The sequence below is a fragment of the Scatophagus argus genome, chromosome 5 (assembly GCF_020382885.2).
Source record: "Scatophagus argus isolate fScaArg1 chromosome 5, fScaArg1.pri, whole genome shotgun sequence".
NCBI lineage: Eukaryota > Metazoa > Chordata > Actinopteri > Scatophagidae > Scatophagus > Scatophagus argus.
The window spans coordinates 25,477,871-25,494,957 of record NC_058497.1 but is presented as its reverse complement, the minus strand read 5'-3'; the positions used below and the strand labels follow the sequence as shown (position 1 = coordinate 25,494,957).

Genomic DNA, 17,087 nt, shown 5'->3' with positions numbered 1-17,087 from the left:
TCATACCTGCAGGATCTAATAGTCCCATATATTCCCAATAGAACACTCAGATCACAGAGTGCAGGTTTACTTGCAGTTCCCAGAATTCATAAAAGTAGAACAGGAGGACGAGCCTTTAGCTATCAGGCACCCCTACTGTGGAACCAGCTCCCAATCTGGGTTCGACAGGCAGACACCACCTCCACTTTAGAGACCAGACTTAAAACCTTTCTGTTTAGTAAAGCATATAGTTAGCCTCAGACAAAGTGTGTAGGGCTGGTAGGCATAGTTACAGTCACTTCTCTGTCAGACAGACAGCCACAGGAACAATAGGTCTGACTAACTGTTAATCTATCTCTATCATAGCTACACTGCTATAGGCCTATGCTGCCTACGATCGGCAGGATGGTTCTCCCTTGCAAGCCGGGTCCTGCTCAAGGTTTCTTCCTGTTAAAAGGGAGTTTTTCCTTGCCAATGTCTGCTTGCTTGGGGGTTCAGGCTCTGGGTCTCTGTAAAGCACCTGGAGACAATTTTGGTTGTATAAGGTGCTATATAAATAAACTGAAATTAAATTAACTATTTGAGGGCACTGGACTTTAAGAGTACAATTGAAGAACTGACATAATGTGTCTGTGGTTCTTTTCTGTGTTTGCTCAGAGAAACATGAAAAACAGATTTTGGAGGTGAAGAACCAGAATGCCAAAAGGGACTCCTTTTCTTACAACTTCACCGTCTGCTTCTCCACCATGTTTGACTTCAAAAATGCGCTGCAGGTAACATCACATATTACTGATTTCAATCCTGACCGAGACAGGAAGAGATAAGAAATGCAAAACGCCAAAAGAAAAGTGTAATTGCTTACTCATCTTGCTTCTTCTTGTTTCATGGTTTTAATCCCCCTGAGGCTTCCTCTCACAAACCGCAATGGCCCTTCACATATCAGGGATTGTTGTGGTTCCTAAAAGGTCAACTGGAAGTCACGCTTGTTAACTCCTTGTTGTTTATAGGCTATTATTTTCATGCCTCTAGAGTGTGTCAGCCTGTCAACCTGTGTTCCTCTGTAGCTGGTCCAGAGTCTGGAGATGCTGCAGTTGCTGGGGGTGAACAGAGTTGTCATCTACAAGACCAGCAACAGTCCTGAAACGCAGCGCATACTGGACTACTACACACACAAAGGTGGAGTACAATGGAGGTGGAGGTGGAATATTTTTGGAATTTTTGTGATTGCATTAACACTTTGCTCGCCTCACCTTTCAGCACTGAGACAAAAAACTGTTCAAGTATTTCATAGGACAAAACAAGTCCACAGGTTTGTGACAGCAGTGTGCTCCTTTAACCAGAAACACAAGTCAAACAAGTAAAAAGACACCAACACCAACAAAACACCTTGTGACAGGTGACTTGTTACAGGAAGTCACATTTCAGAACCAGACTTCTCTTAAACTGGAAATCCCAAAAGACCAAACTTATTGGCCGCTGTGTCCAACTGCAGGCCGAACTGAAGTACTTTGTCAAAGTCCAAGTAACAGCTTCCTGCTCGCTGACCATCGAGGTGGACGAGCCAGGCCATAGAAATCATTAGGCCTCAAGTCTCACTGGAAGCTAGAAGGGAGCAGAAGTAGTCCAACACGACCTGCCATGATGGTCATCGCTAATGAGAAGCCTTGATGAACAGATGTCTACATTATATCTTCACATGGAGCTGATAGACTGTGGAGCTTCCGTCGAGTTCATCAGAAGGTGAACCTGTTGTTCAGCTGTGACACTGCTGTAGGACAGTGAAGCTTAAACTAAAACTTGGCTGCTAACTTGTGTGTCTCTAATTCTTCCACTGTCTCCTCCTCAGGTTTAGTCGAGGTGATTCCCTGGCCCATGACCAGATTTCTGCACGTATCTCGAAGCTGGCTGCCTCAGTACGATCCAGGTGACATCCACTACTTTGGCCAAATTCCCGCTCTCAATGACTGTCTGTACAGATATATGTACCAGTCCAGGTACATTGCCCTGCAGGATGTGGACGAGCTGATTCTGCCACAGTCAGCCAACAGGTGGCGCTTTCTTTACATGTTTTGATAAATCTGCCTTTGGTGCTTTGGCTCGTATCAAATCTTATCCAGCTGTTACAGGACACTAACTGGACTCACTACTGAGTAGAGTTTTAACTTTCTCAAAGGATAAACAATTGTTAGTGTTACAAAGCATTTATTAAGCATTCACTTTACTTCTACTTGAAATACAGTGTATCTTTATTGTTTATAATGTTCATACAGCACTTACTGATGCTTCCTATACAGTCACATAGTGTGTTATAAAACATTTATTCTTTATATTCTGTTTGTCTGTCTCACTTGTTGGTCTTAAAAATGTTACCCATGCATGTTTTTAATTGTTTTATTTTCAGCTGGTTGGAGCTGTTGCCCCAGCTGGAAAAGCATTACGGCCGTGATCGATGTTACATGTTTAAGAATTTCGTGTTTCCCACCACCGTCGCTCGGCCTCCTCCTTCCCCCGACAATCTGACCCTCTGCTGCCCCAGCTGGAAGTTTGTGCCTGGGCAGAACATCCTGCACCACCTGTACCACGAACCCAACAGTAAAATTCATTGGAACAACTTCAAGATCATAGTGAACCCTCGAGCCGCGGTCACCCTGACCGTCCACGGAGTGCTGAATCCAGGGAATCTCTGCGCGTGGGTGGACAGGAGTATCGCTCGCATGTACCACACAAGGTAGATTTTCTAATGCAAGAAAAACAATAAAACAAATTGGGAACAGAAAATCATCACATGAATTTAAGTTGAGTTTCAGTATTTTACTATTAAATTACCCAACTGACTCCTTAGATATGGAAGATCTGACGTCCAGTGTGTCGGATTTAATTAGAATAAAGTATTTATAATGATGTCTTCATTAGTGTTTTATAACTAAGAACGGTTGTGTTTTTGATATCTTAGAATAAGTTTTTTATATCTACTGAGGAGCAGCTTGCTACGTTTGTACAGTAGACCAGAAAGGACAAATGAAACATTGGCTGTAGATGAGCGGTGGTCAGTGGACTGCAGTGTGCAGCCTGACCAGCAGATGTCACTAAATCCTACACACTGGGCATTTAAAAGAAATCTCTCAAGTGCAAACTTTTTCCCCTCTGTGGGTGTTGGTGTTCGGCTCAGTTTGTGTTCAAATGTCACGTCTGTGCTTTCTGTGTGTGCAGAGCTGCCACAAAACCAAAGCTGACGCCGGACAAACTGGTTTATGACGGCCGACTGCTCAGCTACAGCCGCCTCTTGATCCCGGCGGTCAATACTGTGCTCACAGAAAGTGGACTTCTGCCGCAGGACGACTAAGAGCAGATTCTGTTCGTGTCATATGTGGGTGTGGGTGTATGTGCGTCTCCAAAAATAAGAACCGAGGTGTGATAAGCTGACGTGATTCGTATTGCTAACCTGCTAACCTGTTATGACACATTTATGAGCTACTTTTTCTTTTCCTTTTTACTTTAAACCTCTTGATCACTTTTGTCATATTTGAATAAAACCTCTGAATAAAGTCCTTTTTCAGAGGCTTTAAAGTGCAAAGCAAAATTATGAAGTTCACATTTTCTGAACTAAAGATTAACTAATTTTAATCTTTTAACATGTTTTTTTACTGGCAGCTTCAGTTTCAAAACAGCTGACAGGATACACTGGACTGTAATTACAGCTTGTAATTAAAGCTTCAGACTGGAAACTATTCTGATTTTCACAGTTCTTTTAAATAACTGAAATTTAATTTTAGTTTCCACTAAGAGTGTATTTGTCATGTAAGAGCAGAATGTTAACTTGTTAGTTTAAATGTTAAGGCAGCAAAGCAACACTTTGATATGTATTTCATGCAAATAAAAGCGGCTGATTCTTAATTCATTTTTAATTATAAAGAGTTATTGATTATGAGCTACATTTTGAGAGACATTTTGGAGTATTTTTGTGACCGTCTGCTGTGCACACATTCATACAGATATAATAATATTTTTACAATAATAAAAATCTAATTCTCTACTTAAAGAGCATGGAGTCTCCAACTGCGACCATCTCGAACCACTTAAGACGAGTTACAGAGTATTTCATCCATATTTCTCTTGATTTGCTTCTGACTCAACTGTGAATGTGTTGCAGTACCACAGGGCGACCACTGGATGGCACTGAACGTTAATGTTCGCGTCAACTGTCGGCCCCACGCGTCAAGACAATCTTTCAAAATAAAACAACCCAAAGCAACAAGAGTCTTTTGTTTGTTTGTGTTTTGCATGTTCTTTCAAAACTAAGTGCGCAACATTAACACTGAAATGACAACACAACAATAGTAATCCAACATAAACTGATATCCTGATAGTTCAGGGAGGTGCAATCCCAAAGTCCTGAAAAACTCCCGAGGCAGCATCAGAAGAGAGAGGCTTCAGGAGGGGGCACTGCTGGCCTTAAATCCTCTCAGCTTAGGACTAACTTAGGATCTTATGTGTTTGGGCACCCCTGATCATTTTCAGGATTTTCCTTTATAAATCATTGGTTGTTCGGATCAGCAATTTCAGTTAAATATATCATATAGCAGACAAACACAGTGATATTTCAGAAGTGAAATGAAGTTTATAGGATTAACAGAAAGTGTGCAACAATTACTTAAACAACATTAGGCAGGTGCATAAATTTGGGCACCCTTGTTGTTTTATTGATTTGAGTACCTTTAGCACTAATTATTGGAACACAAAGTTTGTTTGGTAAGCTCATTGACCCTTGACCTACATACACAGGTGAATCCGATCATGAGAAAGGGTATTTCAGGTGGCCAGTAGCAAGTTGTTCTCCCTTTTGCATCTTCTCTGAGGAGTGGCAACATGGGAGCCTCAAAACAACTCTCAAATGACCTGAAAACAAAGATTGTCCAACATCATGGTTTAGGGGAAGGATACAAAAAGCTGGCTCAGAGATTTAAGCTGTCAGTTTCCACTGTGAGGAACATAGTGAGGAAATGGAAGACCACAGGCACAGTCCTAGTTAAGGCCCGGAGTGGCAGGCCAAGAAAAATCTCTGATAAGCAGAGGCGAGGAATGGTGAGAACGGTCAAACTCAACCCACAGACCAGCTCCAAAGACCTACAACATGATCTTGCTGCAGATGGTGTCACTGTGCATCGTTCAACTATTCAGCGCACTTTGCACAAGGAGATGCTGTATGGGAGAGTAATGCGGCGGAAGCCTTTTCTACGCACATGCCACAAACAGAGTCGCTTGAGGTATGCTAAAGCACATTTGGACAAGCCAGCTTCCTTTTGGAATAAGGTGCTGTGGACTGATGAATGTAAAATTGAGTTATTTGGACATAACAAGGGGCGGTATGCATGGCGGAAGAAGAACACAGCATTCCAAGACAAACACTTGCTACCCACAGTAAAATTTGGTGGTGGTTCCATCATGCTGTGGGGCTGTGTGGCCAGTGCAGGTACTGGCAATCTTGTAAAAGTTGAAGGTCGCATGGATTCCAGTCAGTATCAGCAGATTCTTGCCAACAATGTTCAAGAATCAGTGACAAAGTTGAAGTTGCGCCGGGGCTGGATACTTCAACAAGACAACGACCCCAAACACTGCTCAAACTCTACAAAGGCATTCATGCAGAGGAACAACTACAACGTTCTGGAATGGCCATCTCAGTCCCCAGACCTGAACATTATTGAAAATCTGTGGTGTGATTTAAAGCGGGCTGTCCATGCTCGGAAACCATCAAACCTGACTGAACTGGAGATTTTTTGTAAAGAAGAATGGTCAAAAATACCTTCAACCAGACTCCAGACCCTCATTGGAAGCTATAGGAAGCGTTTAGAGGCTGTTATTTCTGCAAAAGGAGGATCTACGAAATATTGATGTCATTTTTCTGTTGTGGTGCCCAAATTTATGCACCTGCCTAATGTTGTTTAAGTAATTATTGCACACTTTCTGTTAATCCTATAAACTTCATTTCACTTCTGAAATATCACTGTTTGTCTGCTATATGATATATTTAACTGAAATTGCTGATCCGAACAACCAATGATTTATAAAGGAAAATCCTGAAAATGATCAGGGGTGCCCAAACTTTTTCATACCACTGTAAATAAATTCAGTCGGATTAGTTTTTTCACCTGTTCACCTGTGCCTACAGTGACTCAAGGCCCTCCAGGCCCCCAAGGCCCTCCAGACACACCAAGACACCAACTGGAGAAAGAAGAAAAATATGCAAATTGCATGACAACTGCTTGCTGCTCATCCCACCTGACAGGTTTCTGTTAGGTTTCTGTCAGGTGGGATGTGAAGATTTAAACTTGTGAGACTTCATTCTATCTGTCAGCGTTGATGTAAGAACCTCAGCCCAGTGTCTACAACCAGAGCTCCCTTTACTGCGAGCGACCGTCCACATAGCTACTTGGATAGTTTCCTGTTTCTCTGACCATTTGGACCTGAAGCTGAAGCATCTGAGAGAAAAGAAGTCACTCACTTCCTTCTGCTCGTCCAGGTGTCTCCTCCTGGATCGGTGAGACCCGTGTGAGCCCAAAGCAGCAAAACTGAAGCAATATGATCCTGGTGTCCTACAACAGTCAGTTCAGACATTTCATGTATGTCGCTCTTGTCGTGACCAACGCCGGTTTCATGCTGCTGCTCTGGAGCTACAGGTGAGTGAAACTACTAAGCCTGGTCTGCTCTGACCGTGATTTGAGATTCATTCAACTGGACTCCAGCTGTGGCCTGACGTGTGGCGGATACGGAGGAGGGAGGTCATATTGGAACTACTTTTTCTCTGGAAAATCAGTGTGACACATCTCATATTAAATACACTGTCAGCAGTGTATCAAGCCTCCCTTTGTGGGTTTATCTGCATTCATCTGAATGTCTTCATTTGAGTTCACATATGATTTGTCTTTGTTTAAACTGGATAAGGTCTGTCTCAAAAAAGAGAAAAGAGTGAGACTTCCTGCTTAAAAAAGAAAGATTAAATAATAGAAAAACTACACTCAGAACAACAGGCTTCGTGATGAGGCTCCTCGTCTCTCAACTCTGGACTTGTTCTTTGAACGTCACTTTAAAATTTAATGTCATTTGACAAAATCATTTGCTGTGGACAGGACAGGGACAACAGACCACAGCAGCAGACACAAGAATCTGACTGAGCCTCAGATCCCCGTCCAGGAACCGGTGCCTCCACAATGTGGTCTGGGACGAGTAGGTAAGGCAGCCCTTCTCTGACTGCTGCTCACTGCTGTGGTCTTCAGAAAATGTGACATGTCACCTGAACTTCCTGTTCTCATCAGCTGCTGTTTATTATCTTAGATTCTTAGATTCTTTTTCCCCATTTGCATCCATCAGAAATTCAATATGGTATGAAAATAACTGGTACTGTACAGTCTGCTCCCACGTTTATCTGAAATCAGAAAAAATAATCACTTTAATCATGCTTTTCATCAACATAACGAACTTAAAAGCACAGCACTTTTTCTACTGAAAGGTTCACACTGCAACCTCTGGGTGTGGTCAGCAGAGAGCAGAGAAAATACGCAGATTAACATCTTGGTTTAACATTTTGCACTCATGCAGTTTCTCTGGGACAATTTGTGGTGGTCAACGGGACGAAGACGCTGCTATTGTCAGCTTATCTGGAGCACCGCTCGGCACCAAAGGTTAGCGAAGAGACCGAACTCGGCCAGGTTTTACTCCGTGTGCTGCTCAGTTTCAAACAGGCCTCACAGTTACTGACAAGCTGACTGATAAGACAGGAGAAACATAAACACCATTCAAACACACTCAAAGACTAATGCACACAGAAAGGGAGAAATATTACTATGCCATGACAGGAAACATCATCTCAACCATTAGTGACTGTAAGCATAACTAAACCTAACATTTTGCCAAAGCTTATTCTGCTTATTCTGGTATTACAGTGTAACAAAACAATAATAAAGTGTATTTGCTAACCTCCTTGTCCTCTGCAGCAGGTTCGTGTTATTGCAGTGGTGCTGAGGAGCGAGCAGGTAGATTATCGCTGCCTTCTCTGCTGTCAGGAGCAAACGCTCATCTCTACAGGGATCAGGAACATCAACAGAGATCACTTTGGCTTTCCATATGGGATGGCAGACATCATGTGTCCTCTGCCCTCAGGCTGTGAGAACCCATCTCACATCACTGTGACCTCCGCTGCAGCCGACTCTGAAGGTACTGAGGGGTTTCTCAGCATAGCAGGGCTGTGGGACGGCAACATGGATGTGTGTGGTATCAGTCAGTATCAACCCTGCTGACTTTGGTGATTCTCATAGTCATTCAATTTTACAGAATAATATATGATTTTAGGTATAATGCAGTGAATACCTGCAGTGTTTGATCCATCCGTCCATCAGCAGACATTTGGCGTCTTCAAAGTCTTCCTATTTGATGGCACTGGACTTTAAGAGTACAGTTGAAGAACTTTAGGTTATTTGCATAACCCCGGTTCTCTGAGTAATATGAGTGAGATGTCTCCCTATCGGATGCACGCCTCACTGCAGACTTCAGAAGCACCAATCTCATTATACCAATCCTGACTGGCTGGTGGAACCTGTCCGTCCGCCCCAGGTAGTGCCATCTACCTTAAATAGTTCATGCGGACGGCAACACGTTATTCAAGATAAGCACCTCCTCTCACTCGCCCAAGCAAGAAGGGTTGTCTGGTGAGACATCTCACTCATATTAATCAGAGAACCGGGGTTATGAAAATAACCTAATGTTCTCTGATTAATATTTCGCTCGATGTCTCACTATGGGATATGGTTGCTCCCGTATTGCCAGACAAGCTTATCAAGTGTCCACCAACCCACAGGCAAAAATACTCTGTTCCCGTCAGGACAACAAAACCGCTCGTGCCACACACTAACATATAGAAACAGACAAAAGTGAGAGGCGAGGACCAACTCGCCGCAGCACAGATGTCCTGAACAGAAACTCCCCTGAATGAGGCCCAGGATGCGGCCAAGCCCCGAGTCGAGTGCGCTCGCAGGCCCACAGGTGACTGCGAACCCTGACTCGTATAAGCAAAAGCAATCGCCTCCACCACCCAGTGGGACAGATGCTGCTTTGTGACAGGTTTCCCCTTATGAGGGTTAGCCCAGGAGACGAACAGCTGATCGCTCCTCCTGACACCCCTCGTCCTCTCCATGTACATGCGCACTGCACGGACTGGACATAACTCATGCGACCGTTGCTCACCTGGCGAGGTAGCAAAAGCCACAAGGTCAATAGGAGAACTTGCGCCCACCACCTTAGCAGAGGCAGGTAGCTGGTGTGCTACTGTGAAGAAACTGAGGGAATAGCTGGTGTGCTAACGCTTGGAACTCGATCAACCGTGGTGGGATGTCAAGGACAGCGCTAACCAGACTGTGGTGGGGCGAGGAAAGCACAGAAAATTGATCTGGTGTGACCGACAAAGCAAAAAAATCTCCAAAGCTAGGTAGCACCCAGCGACAGAGGCTAAATAAGATCCGTCTGTGGACAGTCAAGCTAGCTAGCCCAGGACACGAGGTATGCTCCGAGCGAGAAGAGGTGTTTGAATAACGTGTTGCCGTCCGTATGAACTATTTAAGGTAGATGGTACTACCTGGGGTGGACGGACAGGTTCCACCAGCCAATCAGGATTGGCGTAATGAGATTGGTGCTTCTGAGGTCTGCAGCGAGGCGTGCATCCCATAGTGAGACATCGAGCGAAATATTATGAAAGAGAACTGACATAACGTGTCTGTGGTTCTTTTCTGTGTTTGCTCAGAGAAACATGAAAAACAGATTTTGGAGGTGAAGAACCAGAATGCCAAAAGGGACTCCTTTTCTTACAACTTCACCGTCTGCTTCTCCACCATGTTTGACTTCAAAAACGTGCTTCAGGTAACATCACATATTACTGATTTCAATCCTGACCGAGACAGGAAGAGATAAGAAATGCAAAACGCCAAAAGAAAAGTGTAATTGCTTACTCATCTTGCTTCTTCTTGTTTCATGGTTTTAATCCCCCTGAGGCTTCCTCTCACAAACCGCAATGGCCCTTCACATATCAGGGATTGTTGTGGTTCCTAAAAGGTCAACTGGAAGTCACGCTTGTTAACTCCTTGTTGTTTATAGGCTATTATTTTCATGCCTCTAAAGTGTGTCAGCCTGTCAACCTGTGTTCCTCTGTAGCTGGTCCAGAGTCTGGAGATGCTGCAGTTGCTGGGGGTGAACAGAGTTGTCATCTACAAGACCAGCAACAGTCCTGAAACGCAGCGCATACTGGACTACTACACACACAAAGGTGGAGTACAATGGAGGTGGAGGTGGAATATTTTTGGAATTTTTGTGATTGCATTAACACTTTGCTCGCCTCACATTTCAGCACTGAGACAAAAAACTGTTCAAGTATTTCATAGGACAAAACAAGTCCACAGGTTTGTGACAGCAGTGTGCTCCTTTAACCAGAAACACAAGTCAAACAAGTAAAAAGACACCAACACCAACAAAACACCTTGTGACAGGTGACTTGTTACAGGAAGTCACATTTCAGAACCAGACTTCTCTTAAACTGGAAATCCCAAAAGACCAAACTTATTGGCCGCTGTGTCCAACTGCAGGCCGAACTGAAGTACTTTGTCAAAGTCCAAGTAACAGCTTCCTGTTCGCTGACCATCGAGGTGGACGAGCCAGGCCATAGAAATCATTAGGCCTCAAGTCTCAGTGGAAGCTAGAAGGGAGCAGAAGTAGTCCAACAAGACCTGCCATGATGGTCATCGCTAATGAGAAGCCTTGATGAACAGATGTCTACATTATATCTTCACATGGAGCTGATAGACTGTGGAGCTCCCGTCGAGTTCATCAGAAGGTGAACCTGTTGTTCAGCTGTGACACTGCTGTAGGACAGTGAAGCTTAAACTAAAACTTGGCTGCTAACTTGTGTGTCTCTAATTCTTCCACTGTCTCCTCCTCAGGTTTAGTCGAGGTGATTCCATGGCCCATGACCAGATTTCTGCACGTATCTCGAAGCTGGCTGCCTCAGTACGATCCAGGTGACATCCACTACTTTGGCCAAATTCCCGCTCTCAATGACTGTCTGTACAGATATATGTACCAGTCCAGGTACATCGCCCTGCAGGATGTGGACGAGCTGATTCTGCCACAGTCAGCCAACAGGTGGCGCTTTCTTTACATGTTTTGATAAATCTGCCTTTGGTGCTTTGGCTCGTATCAAATCTTATCCAGCTCTTACAGGACACTAACTGGACTCACTACTGAGTAGAGTTTTAACTTTCTCAAAGGATAAACAATTGTTAGTGTTACAAAGCATTTATTAAGCATTCACTTTACTTCTACTTGAAATACAGTGTATCTTTATTGTTTATAATGTTCATACAGCACTTACTGATGCTTCCTATACAGTCACATAGTGTGTTATAAAGCATTTATTCTTTATATTCTGTTTGTCTGTCTCACTTGTTGGTCTTAAAAATGTTACCCATGCATGTTTTTAATTGTTTTATTTCCAGCTGGTTGGAGCTGTTGCCCCAGCTGGAAAAGAATTACGGCCGTGATCGATGTTACATGTTTGAGAATTTCGTGTTTCCCACCACCGTCGCTCGGCCTCCTCCTTCCCCCGACAATCTGACCCTCTGCTGCCCCAGCTGGAAGTTTGTGCCTGGGCAGAACATCCTGCACCACCTGTACCACGAACCCAACCATAAAATTCTTTTCAGCAACTTCAAGATCATAGTGAACCCTCGAGCCGCGGTCACCCTGACCGTCCACGGAGTGCTGAATCCAGGGAATCTCTGCGCGTGGGTGGACAGGAGTATCGCTCGCTTGTACCACACAAGGTAGATTTTCTAATGCAAGAAAAACAATAAAACAAATTGGGAACAGAAAATCATCACATGAATTTAAGTTGAGTTGAGTATTTTACCATTAAATTACCCATCAAACCAACATCAAACATTGGCTGTAGATGAGCGGTGGTCAGTGGACTGCAGTGTGCAGCCTGACCAGCAGATGTCACTAAATCCTACACACTGGACATTTAAAAGAAATCTCTCAAGTGCAAACTTTTTCCCCTCTGTGGTGTTGGTGTTCGGCTCAGTTTGTGTTCAAATGTCACGTCTGTGCTTTCTGTGTGTGCAGAGCTGCCACAAAACCAAAGCTGACGCCGGACGAACTGGTTTATGACGGCCGACTGCTCAGCTACAGCCGCCTCTTGATCCCGGCGGTCAATACTGTGCTCACAGAAAGTGGACTTCTGCCGCAGGACGACTAAGAGCAGATTCTGTTCGTGTCATATGTGGGTGTGGGTGTATGTGCGTCTCCAAAAATAAGAACCGAGGTGTGATAAGCTGACGTGATTCGTATTGCTAACCTGCTAACCTGTTATGACACATTTATGAGCTACTTTTTCTTTTCCTTTTTACTTTAAACCTCTTGATCACTTTTGTCATATTTGAATAAAACCTCTGAATAAAGTCCTTTTTCAGAGGCTTTAAAGTGCAAAGCAAAATTATGAAGTTCACATTTTCTGAACTAAAGATTAACTAATTTTAATCTTTTAACATGTTTTTTTACTGGCAGCTTCAGTTTCAAAACAGCTGACAGGATACACTGGACTGTAATTACAGCTTGTAATTAAAGCTTCAGACTGGAAACTATTCTGATTTTCACAGTTCTTTTAAATAACTGAAATTTAATTTTAGTTTCCACTAAGAGTGTATTTGTCATGTAAGAGCAGAATGTTAACTTGTTAGTTTAAATGTTAAGGCAGCAAAGCAACACTTTGATATGTATTTCATGCAAATAAAAGCGGCTGATTCTTAATTCATTTTTAATTATAAAGAGTTATTGATTATGAGCTACATTTTGAGAGACATTTTGGAGTATTTTTGTGACCGTCTGCTGTGCACACATTCATACAGATATAATAATATTTTTATAATAATAAAAATCTAATTCTCTGCGTAAAGAGCATGGAGTTTCCAACTGCGACCATCTCGAACCACTTAAGACGAGTTACAGAGTATTTCATCCATATTTCTCTTGATTTGCTTCTGACTCAACTGTGAATGTGTTGCAGTACCACAGGGCGACCACTGGATGGCACTGAACGTTAATGTTCGCGTCAACTGTCGGCCCCACGCGTCAAGACAATCTTTCAAAACAACCCAAAGCAACAAGAGTCTTTTGTTTGTTTGTGTTTTGCATGTTCTTTCAAAACTAAGTGCGCAACATTAACACTGAAATGACAACACAACAATAGTCATCCAACATAAACTGATATCCTGATAGTTCAGGGAGGTGCAATCCCAAAGTCCTGAAAAACTCCCGAGGCAGCATCAGAAGAGAGAGGCTTCAGGAGGGGGCACTGCTGGCCTTAAATCCTCTCAGCTTAGGACTAACTTAGGATCTTATGTGTTTGTTTTTGTTTTTTGTCTTCATCTTAAAAGATCCTATGAGTTTCAAAAGTGTGCATGCAGGATTCATTCAACAAATCCAGATTTCTTTGGGTTAAACTTACCTGGCAGCTTAAAGCAGCTACTATTCAAAAGTATTTAAATATTATGTTTTAATATGAGGCAGGTCATAAATAACTGAAATAAACAGTTAATCTGGCTAATTTTGAACCTCGGTAAAAGGCTTTATTGTCTAAACTTACAAGGTATTTGAACATGTGAGGCGTGATTTTGCACCAACCTAACTGTAACAGATGGAAACTTTGAATAATCTGAGGTGTCAATTTGCTTGGTATGAGTTGCACTAATATTTAACTTTGTCCACTTTATATTGTTTCAATGACAACACAGTTTCATGCACTATGTAGCCTGGCTGAAACAATTAGTGCTGTTTAATATTCAGTTAACTTAATTACTTGAAACCCAAAACCTGCAGTAAAAATACTGTTTACCTGCAGCTCCACACTCACTGCTGGGCTCAAATCTGATGGCTGAGCACATCAATTCAAAACCTTTTCATGAAGTCAGTGGACGGGAGAGTCATGCTTCCATTTAGCAATAAAATATACAAATAGCATAATCAAACACCTTTTGGGTCAGATGATGTCATGCGCATATTTTACATGCTTTGGGGATGTATACATATATAAATATATATAGTGTGTACCATGTACAGGTAGGCCTAAATGTTTATGAATAATATAAATAACTGAAGATATTGTTTGGTTTTTCTTTTCATTTCATCCTGCTTCAGTCTCAGCTCCACTCGTGTTGTTTGTGTCTTTGCTTCCTTTTTTCCAAACTCAACAATCAGCTCTTTGGTTTAATTGATGCTGAGCAGCAGATGTTTCCACAGTGAATTTGTCCTGTCTGGGACTAATTATTGAGCAACGATGCTAAAAGAGCAAAGAAATAGTCGCAGAGAGGCTAAATAGGGGAAAAACCTGCTGGTCTCGCTGGCTTATCAAGAAAAAAATCACTCCAAAAGATGTGTTACGATTAGGAGATTTACAGTAAAATGATGAGCCCACCATGTGACTCACATCCCCATCTGTGACCAATACAAACTGAATCTGACATGTAACAAACTAAACACCACAAAGTCGACAAATACCATCAGCTGGCACCTACACTAAGAAAGGTTGATCGTATATGGCAGCTCGTTTCTACTGGTTTGTGTGTGAGTCTATACACCAGGCTACCTGTTCTTGGCTCCAGGTGGGTCTGGAGGTTCACCTGAGCCCCCCGCTGAGAGCTGGAAGTGCTCCCCGGAGGTCTCCTGGATGTGGAGTTTTTCCAGCCCTCTCAGTGCACCTTTTTACAGAGAGGTCATAAACACTGCTAGGAAAAATGTTTCAACGGCGTCATCACGCCCGAGTGTGTGGTTCTGTGAGACTGAGATGGCAATAAGGATCTTTTACTGTCCCTGTTCTGTGGCGGCTCGTCCTCGTCCTCTGAGGGTACCTCGTGTTGTATCCCCAGTTTGCAGACTTTTTCAGCTGATGTTCTTCCGGTTTCAGTTAGCTGTGGCTCACTCACGTAACACATCATCAACAAAACGTCACACTCCTGTCCTCGCCGACACACTCCTTTCACACGCAAGTTAACCTCACAGCCCAGAGGTGGAACAACAGCGAGGCCTCGCTCGGCCTTCGTGCCTTGTGTACACCCCAGTGAGGTGCAGCAGTCCCGCCTTGAGAAAGGGGGGCAGGGATAGAGTTTCTGGGTGGAGTCCTGTAAAGGCCACCAGCTGGGGGGGGCACATAGTTCTGACATCATCCACCCAGTCTTGGCATGAACTGAGAAATGTGACACACACACACACACACACACACACACACACTGCTTCAGCACAGTTTAATTACCTGTAATGCACTGACGATCGTCAGTGTGTTTATTTTTAGCTGCAGCCTCTGAGCCGTTCACCGTTCACCTGTGAGCCTCTCTCTGTCACTCTCTCACTTTGCTCCCCTCAGTTTGTCTGCCAGGCAGAGTTTCCTCCCAGGCTGCGTGACGCGTCATAAGCTTTTAGTTTGGGCAGCACGGCGGCTCAGCGGCTCGAAGGTCGTGGGTTTGCTCCTCTGCGCCGTCGAAAACGTGGAGCCTGAGAACCAAATGACACACAAAGCAACGTTAGCAATACGACGAGGAGTTTCAGTGTTTCTGCTCGAAAGGAAGCCAAACTTTGACAATGTGGACTTTGGGTTTGGATCAGCACAGTTCATCATAGCAGCAGGATGTTGTGACAGTAATCTGATTACTGAGTGTGTGTGAAGTTTTACACTTGAACAAAAGAACTTTTGCAAACCTTTCATGTACAACAAAGACTCATTTTTTGTCACCCGATTGATGTCACCCGAACACCTGCTGATGAGTCCACTGATAAGCAATAATTAGCACTGAACTTCACCACCCTGCCTAGTTTAATTGCATTTCCCTGCTGAGCGACTGTCGGCGATTTCAGAGTCAGGAAACCCTCCAACACAAAGGTCTTTTCAGTACCAAAGTCTATCTTCGTGTTGCTCTTCCTCAAATAAAATCTATCCAGAAAATGGAGGGAAATTTGTACTAAAAAGTCTTTAATTGGCCAGTATGAGCAGGAAGCATTTTTGTGTTAAAATGACTGGCAAAACACACAGAAGTACGATGCATGTTGAAGAGATTGTCGTGAAACAGTAATTATACTGCATAAGGATAAAAGTCCAGTATTACACAGTTCTATCTGTCAGTCTGTGGCTATCAAACCTGTTCTGGTTTGGCCCTGAAAAATGTTCACCCCCAACACCATACTTTTTATCATCAAGAAAAATGATCCAAATTCAATTTTAAGGGTCAGCTTGACAGCATCAGAAAACTATTAATAAATTTATCTTAAATAAATTCAGTCGGATTAGTTTTTTCACCTGTTCACCTGTGCCTACAGTGACTCAAGGCCCTCCAGACACACCAAGACACCAATTGGAGAAAGAAGAAAAATATGCAAATTGTATGACAACTGCTTGCTGCTCAACAGAAACAGACAGACAGAAACCTGTCAGGTGGGATGTGAAGATTTAAACTTGTGAGACTTCATTCTATCTGTCAGCGTTGATGTAAGAACCTCAGCCCAGTGTCTACAACCAGAGCTCCCTTTACTGCGAGCGACCGTCCACATAGCTACTTGGATAGTTTCCTGTTTCTCTGACCATTTGGACCTGAAGCTGAAGCATCTGAGAGAAAAGAAGTCACTCACTTCCTTCTGCTCGTCCAGGTGTCTCCTCCTGGATCGGTGAGACCCGTGTGAGCCCAAAGCAGCAAAACTGAAGCAATATGATCCCGGTGTCCCATAACTATCAGTTCAGACATTTCATGTATGTCGCTCTTGTCGTGACCAAGGTCGGTTTCATGCTGCTGCTCTGGAGCTACAGGTGAGTGAAACTACTAAGCCTGGTCTGCTCTGACCGTGATTTGAGATTCATTCAACTGGACTCCAGCTGTGGCCTGACGTGTGGCGGATACGGAGGAGGGAGGTCATATTGGAACTACTTTTTCTCTGGAAAATCAGTGTGACACATCTCATATTAAATACACTGTCAGCAGTGTATCAAGCCTCCCTTTGTGGGTTTATCTGCATTCATCTGAATGTCTTCATTT

General features: G+C 43.4%; 2 protein-coding genes and 1 long non-coding RNA gene across 4 annotated transcripts; 2 read left to right on the top strand and 1 right to left on the bottom strand.

Moving 5' to 3' along the window:
* Positions 1-842: 842 nt before the first annotated feature.
* Positions 843-1,720, bottom strand: LOC124058797. The gene is made up of 3 exons (XR_006843310.1): positions 1,663-1,720; positions 1,230-1,309; positions 843-1,116 (listed from the first exon to the last, which is right to left on the bottom strand). It is a non-coding gene; the product is annotated as an uncharacterized LOC124058797 (long non-coding RNA).
* LOC124058765 lies at positions 937-4,350 on the top strand. Its single transcript, XM_046388300.1, has 4 exons — positions 937-1,155; positions 1,826-2,027; positions 2,381-2,707; positions 3,190-4,350. The coding sequence occupies exons 1-4, from the start codon at positions 1,062-1,064 to the stop codon at positions 3,320-3,322; spliced, it is 756 nt and encodes a 251-aa protein (XP_046244256.1). The 5' UTR covers positions 937-1,061; the 3' UTR covers positions 3,323-4,350.
* Positions 4,351-6,447: 2,097 nt separating this feature from the next.
* Positions 6,448-12,159, top strand: LOC124058762. 2 transcript variants are annotated; one of them, XM_046388296.1, is made up of 7 exons: positions 6,448-7,204; positions 7,573-7,655; positions 7,968-8,187; positions 9,767-9,882; positions 10,174-10,285; positions 10,956-11,157; positions 11,511-12,159. In XM_046388296.1, exons 3-7 carry the CDS (start codon positions 8,103-8,105, stop codon positions 11,839-11,841), a joined length of 846 nt encoding a protein of 281 aa, XP_046244252.1. In that variant the 5' UTR covers positions 6,448-7,204; positions 7,573-7,655; positions 7,968-8,102; the 3' UTR covers positions 11,842-12,159. The 2 variants fall into 2 exon arrangements, with proteins under 2 accessions (XP_046244252.1, XP_046244253.1); XM_046388297.1 differs by lacking the exon at positions 6,448-7,204 and having other exon boundaries at positions 7,325-7,655.
* Positions 12,160-17,087: the final 4,928 nt, after the last annotated feature.